This window comes from Telopea speciosissima, chromosome 6 (assembly GCF_018873765.1).
Source record: "Telopea speciosissima isolate NSW1024214 ecotype Mountain lineage chromosome 6, Tspe_v1, whole genome shotgun sequence".
Taxonomy (NCBI): Eukaryota; Viridiplantae; Streptophyta; class Magnoliopsida; order Proteales; family Proteaceae; genus Telopea; species Telopea speciosissima.
In genome coordinates, this window is record NC_057921.1 from 64,747,713 (window position 1) to 64,754,361 (window position 6,649).

General features: G+C 38.7%; 1 protein-coding gene across 6 annotated transcripts; it reads right to left on the reverse strand.

Moving 5' to 3' along the window:
• Positions 1-483: 483 nt before the first annotated feature.
• LOC122665025 (G-box-binding factor 3-like) lies at positions 484-6,413 on the reverse strand. Of its 6 annotated transcripts, none has more exons than XM_043861077.1 (13): positions 6,179-6,413; positions 5,672-5,710; positions 5,367-5,465; positions 5,077-5,154; positions 4,542-4,592; positions 4,114-4,364; positions 3,952-3,969; positions 3,763-3,814; positions 3,612-3,660; positions 2,210-2,466; positions 1,651-1,728; positions 1,419-1,544; positions 484-1,204 (listed from the first exon to the last, which is right to left on the reverse strand). In XM_043861077.1, the coding sequence occupies exons 1-13, from the start codon at positions 6,236-6,238 to the stop codon at positions 971-973; spliced, it is 1,392 nt and encodes a 463-aa protein (XP_043717012.1). In that variant the 5' UTR covers positions 6,239-6,413; the 3' UTR covers positions 484-970. The 6 variants fall into 6 exon arrangements, with proteins under 6 accessions (XP_043717012.1, XP_043717015.1, XP_043717013.1 ...); XM_043861080.1 differs by having other exon boundaries at positions 4,560-4,592; positions 5,672-5,716; XM_043861078.1 differs by having other exon boundaries at positions 4,557-4,592; positions 5,672-5,716.
• Positions 6,414-6,649: the final 236 nt, after the last annotated feature.

Genomic DNA, 6,649 nt, shown 5'->3' on the forward strand with positions numbered 1-6,649 from the left:
CTCGATTCCTTAGATCCGAATCAACTGATCAAAGAAGGGTGTCTAGGGTTCATGCTGATTCCAGCTGTATCAGAATCGGAATTCATTGAGACCAATCCCGTTGCTGATTTTCTTACTTGAACCTTAGTTTTGACCCATTTCCATCAATTCAGATCCGATTCAAATTGGACTGAGTGTAGGTTATTCTATATCCGTTGGAAGGGATTATCATGGGACATTTGCTTAAGGCTTAAAATATGGGGTTTATAATCTACTGTTTATCTTGGGAAGATTCTACTCTACTTAAATGATAAAACAATGATTCATTCAGTGTTTACAATTCCGAGATCAGGAATCAGGTCAGTACCAGTTGATTCTGATCCAGATCGAATTGGTTTTGGTCTGGCCCAACTCCAGAATCGGCCAGAATTGAGATTGGCCGGCGGCTGGGGGATATCCCATCCCCAGGAAATGAATAAAAAGACAAAAACTTAAGAACAAAGGAAAGTAAACCATCTATAAATTTCTTATATGTCCAACAGTCTTGTTCTGCCGCATTACATTTTCCAAGCAAATAGAGGAAGATATACAGTACATATGCATAACACGACTGGGACACACTTCTTAAATCAATCTAAAACCTCTTCAATGTACAGTACCAATGGGGACATCCCCAGCATCATCAGGAATCTAATAGACCACAAATTAGTAATTCCTTTTGCCAAGACTCAATTTTCAAGTTTCTTAGCCATGGAGGGCTTCATACTCCACTACTACCTTCGGAATCATGTGTGCACTCACCGCTACGCAATTCATTAATTCATTGCCTGTTAGCCGCTGTCTCTGTCCAAAACTACTTCAGCTACTGTTAGGAGTGATTATAAAAGTTTGAATTCTCATCAAAATTACAGAACTGGGTGGAATTTAATCATAAAAAGGATAGCAGAAACATGGCTAGTTGGTTTCTTTGATCATTCGAAACAAAATAAGCTCAGCCAGCAGCTATGGCATCAGCTCTGGGACTTGATTCTAGGAGTTGATGAAACTTGGTGCTGGAATTGGAGTTTTCATGGGGCTCACTGTCTCTCTGTTCACTTCTAACAGAGCCCAAATTGTTTACCCTGGATAACAAGTTCACAGTACTATCAGGTGGGGCCGTTTCAGATTCCATATTGTTGGGAGCCATATCTTCTGCCACTTCCAGATGGGCATCTTTTAATTTCTCCTGTATAATGAAACCAAGCAAGGTTAAGTTCCATACAAATGCTGCGCGAAGCAAAATTGTGCAGAGGTTGTGTTTAAATCTCTGTAGCCTGGCAGAAAATGGTATCACTAGATCTTCTGAAGTTACCACATCTTGAATCTGGTAAGTGAATCTTTGATCGACGAATATTTACTACATGATATCCATATGAGGAAAATTGGAAGAGGGAAGGTACCATTAACGCAGCATTCTCAAGCCTCAGCTTCTGTGAATTCTCTGTTAGTTGGTTTAATTCTGACCTGAGGGCAATATTCTCTGCACTTAGGGTCTCAACTGTCACGGCTAGCTCTTCAGTCTCAGCCTTGAACCCAAAATAATTTGTCAAATTTAGTTGCCAACTAATACAGACACCATAAGGGTTCAAATAGATCAAAAGGAATAGGATCAAAGGGAGGGTATGCCAGTACCTGCTTTCTCAGCCTTGACCTCCTAGCAGATTCTCTATTAGACTGTTTCCTCCTTTCCCGTTTCAGCTCCCGTTCATCCTAGAAAAGTAAAGACCCAAAAGCAGAAAATATGAATACACCAGCACATCTAGGAAAAATGTTATGTATGTTACAGAAATTTCAATTTGGCATCCACTCCTTCAATACAAACTCAACTTACGTTATTAGATTAATTTAAATAGGTCCAAAATTGTTAATTAGCAATCTCCACTCACTAGAAAAAATTGAATTTAATGAATCAAGTCAATAACAATTGACCCACAAAAGGGCTCCTAAAAAGGTCTCTCTGACACACAAATACATTCATTCAGAATAACCTGCTTGACTGGCAAGTTGAACCAGTCCATACAGCAGAGCAGGGACCAAGATCTTTGCTTCATTTATCTTGTGGAAAGTGATCTGCCCATGGGACCAGATAGGACAACTACTCCTGATGGGAGCAGACTTCATGTCCAGGTTTTGAATCACTGCAAAGATTTGGATTAACAATTGAAAAAACAAAGAAACATCTAAGTCATACCTGAATCCACAGTTCGGATGGTAAACCATCACGAGCAGGCACCACCACACCTGGTGAAGGAGGAACAGTACCAGAGTTGGGTTTCACATTCCCATTGGGGGAGGCAGTAAGCTCCAACCCTGAAATCATTGAAGCCAAAGGATCAGTTCCAACAGATATTCCTTGAACACTAACAGGAGCCATGGCAGCTCCCATAGTACTACCAGGAGTAACATTTGCCTCTCCAACTGGAGCAGGGTCAAATTTCCCATCCTTGCCAGCTTACATAAAGATGGAAAAAATAAACCCCCTCAGAATTTAATGCAGTTAATTACAAAATGAAAGATAATACACCCAAAAAAGGAGGAAAGGGAAGTCTGCCATAATATCAAACAGCTAACCTCTAACAAGGCAACCCCCTTTCCAGACCACCATAAAGTGCAGTAGCATGAAATTTTGGCCATGGATTGGCTTAGAACTTGAAGCAGAGGTTTCAACTCAAAACTCACTCTTTCCAAAGCATACAAAAGCATTTTGTTTTCTGATGATGTAGTAGAGAGGGTTTAAATCCCAAGCTAAAAATATGATGGATATTCTAAAAATTCAAAAACTTTCAGAATAATCCAGATTACTTAAAAAAATACATGGAGTTTTAGTCTCAGTTAAAATAGGAGGCCTCCACAAATAAAAGGGGAAAGTGAGCAATAACTTTTGTCCAGTAGTGACAACTTTGTGATTTGACAGAAGATATAGACTCATGCAGCCAACCACAAGTACTTGTTAGAGTTAACTTGAAATAGATACAGCTAGAAATAATTACAATGAGACATTGTCGGGCCCACAGGTTCATGATATAATAACAATAATACAAGTAGAATGACATGTAAAAGCCATAGGTTCACTGATCAAATCTGGCTGCACCTCAGTTGTACTTCTGACTGTCTTGGCTCATCAGCCAAAAGGCAGGGTCTATAGGTCCTCTAACTATATGGACATGTTGAAATCAATATCTAGTCGTAAGTTAATTTTCAGTCCAATTTGTCAATGCCATGTGCTTAGAAATGATGCTCTAAAAAACTTTGTCAAAAAGTTAACAATGTTTGAAGAACGTGGACTCGTAGAAAAAAAAAGAGGGGGGGGGGGAGTCCCATACATGGTGGACCATATGGTTGACATAGGAAACTATACAGTGGACAATCTAGAAGATTGCCTATCTATTCAAAGATCAGAATAACCAAATGTTCAGTCCACTGGCAGAAATGGACGACAGAGCTGGAAAGCCTTAGGGCTGTACCTCAGTCAGTAATATTTTTCCAGGAAAACAGACAGACAGACAAGTTACCCTTTTGTACAGTATGGTACCTAGGCCATTAAGGTACATGATCCCAACAAGACTACTGTTTGGTAAGGAGAATTTTCATACCTGTGGATGGTGTGCTCTCACAATTTCTTTTCCTATGTGATTTGTCCCCCTAACAGAAGGTGAAGACCAATATTAACATTTCAATTTCTACGATTCAGAAACAAGTTATAGAAGGTACAAAGTAATTTAATGGGTGTTTAGGAAGCCATACTCCTGTATTCCCATCACTTCCATCACTGGAACCTTCTGTACCACTTTCCCCACTATACAGGCATCCAAAAATTAAAGAGTTAGTCTGGTCAGGAAGCAAGGGAGTGGAGAAGCAGCATTAGGTTGAATTTTGACCTAGGAGATCTACTAGGTCAAACATACCAAGTACTGTAGTAATCCAAATCCTCACCAAGTGTAAGGCACAGGGTAGAGGATAAAAAAGTTGTTATATTCACCAGAGAGTAAGAATATCTCAATTCCAAAAGCATATAGATGAATTTTGACCTTGGAGATCTACTAGGTCAAACCCACTAATGCTGCATTAATCCACACTGACACCAATTGCACAGAGCAGAGGATACATAAGTTATTGCATTCCCAAGAGACCAAGAGACCAAGAATATTCCAATTCCTAGAAATAAAGAGCAGCTGAGTGACAAACCTTTGTGACATTCTGTGGATTGCACCACCAAGGGCATTCTCGGCATTGTCATTCCCTATTGAGACTGCCAACCCATCAAATCCTTTCAATTTCTTCATCAAGCCTCGCTCTTTACTGGTTGAAGACTTAGCAGGTGGTTCTACACCGAAAGGAGTTGCAACCTGAATCACACTTGAGATAATTAGATCCAACACACCATCATGTAAGCCATGTTAAACATACAAGACATTCTCATTGTCCTCCATTCATAACGCAAATATTCAGAAAACTGTTCTTCAAAATTAAAATATCATAGTGAGATAGACTAGAGGAGTTTAAAAAAAAAAACAAAGAATTACCATGACTTCACTTACAACAGGTGATGGTGGAATCCCATGCCCATGTGATCCCTGACACAAGAAGTGCTCATGTGCATGAGTTCTTTCAGTCTAATCACATTTTTTAATTATTATATATGTGCATGTGCAAAAGAATATGCGTGTGTGTGTGTGTGTGTGTGTGTGTGAACGCGTGTGATAAATCGATTGCCACCATAGATGTCAACCACTGCTGCCAGATCTGGTCAAGACTAATGGTTCGGCAGTACTAATTGATGCACATGTACATGGTATACAGGATGGACACCATGTTTATTGGCATTTTTATACAGATGTCCACGGGTAAACACATTGTTTTCTTCCAATTCTTCCAATTTATTCAAGAAAGGGATCTCAATTCCCAGTCCACATTCTACATGTCAGCATGAGCAGCTACAACCACCTCACTTTTCCTTATTTTAGGAAGGTGACCAAAGGCTGATATTGCAAATCAAGACAGCAAAGTAAAAAAATAAAACCATCTCTCATCCTAAGTTCAAAATAAGTATAGACTTACATATGGAACTGCAGGATGCGCATAGACACCTCCATGCGAGTAGATTGCATAGGGCACCCCATAAGGCGGCATTAGAGGCTGAGAAAATTGAGATGCCAAGTTGAGAAAAACCCCAAGGTAGATATTCACCCTCCCACCCCCCCCCCCCAACACACACACACAAAAAACCCAAGGTACCATTCCAGTTTGTCACATTGCTCCACAAATTTAAATCAAAATGCAACATATAATAGCTGACAAAGGAGATGAAACAGTTAATTAATTAGGTGACCCACAACCCTAGTTAGTACCTGAGGAGGACCCCACATGTATGGGGGAGGAGCATGACCAGTTGTAACTGCAGAGTTAAAATATGGTGGTGGTAGTGTTACTCCAGGCCCATAATATGCCTGAAAATATAACAAACCAGCTTAACAGTTGATACTTTCATGATAATCTAGTAAGTAAACTTTTTATTTAACTACTTAATCTAGAAAGGGAAAAAAAAAATTTCCCTTCTATTTAACTACTTTATTTTTGGTTACTTATTTAACTAAAAGGTTGAAACTACTGTAATTCAGAATGACAAAGAAGAAGCATGTAAACAACCACTAACCTGGATATTTGCCCATTCAGGACAAGGATGAACATTAGTCTGCTCCTGTCAATGCAAAGGGATTGACTGATATTTAGATATCATTATCAGGTGTTAAACCAAAAAGAGGTGCAAAAATTGTATCTAAATATGTAAATGTTCAAATACTCCAAAATACAATTTAGTCCAATGTCATTAGGCGTTACCTAAAGGATATTATCTTTGTGATATGAGAGTAAAGGCATTTTATTGATTATAGAGGGCTGAATCCAAAATAAACACAAGGTATTTCACATTTTCAAAGTAAGGTCTCTCATTGCAATGACAGAGAGTCCTTTTCTCTCTCTCTCTCTCTCTCTCTCTCTCTCTCTGTTACTTTTATATGCAATTTCTTGCCATTCAAGGTCATTTCAATATACAAAGCCATAAAGATTTATATCAGGAATATTAGGAGTAACTATATATATTCTACTGCATGGTCAATAATATAAGAAGAAAATGGATTATCCTACGACTTTTTGAGCTCACCTGTGCAGGTGAAGATGCTTTTTCAGACTTTGAAGGTGTGTCGGCTTCGTTGTTTCCCATGGTTGAATTTCAAGGCACGAAAAAATATACACTGATTGCTTGAGAGGTGGAAAATCCCGTTATCTTAGCAAGCTACTCTGTTCCTGGTATTGAATATTCAGTCTGCTGATGTGCTGAGTTAACATATAAAGATTCATGCACACAAACACCCACAAATATAAGGGTGATAAAGAACAAAAATAGCTATACAAACTTTGATAGGAAATTCCTAGGGCAAAACTCAGATGGCCATTATGGAAATGATGATATAAATAACCAACATCAGATAGCTTCAAATATGGAAAGAGCTCTGGTAATATTAATGAGAATTTCACAGTACAGTATTCCAGAGCTGTATGTGAAGGATTATACTTAAAATCTGGACCTCTAAATATATACTGCTTGAAAAGATACCAGAATTGTACACAATTG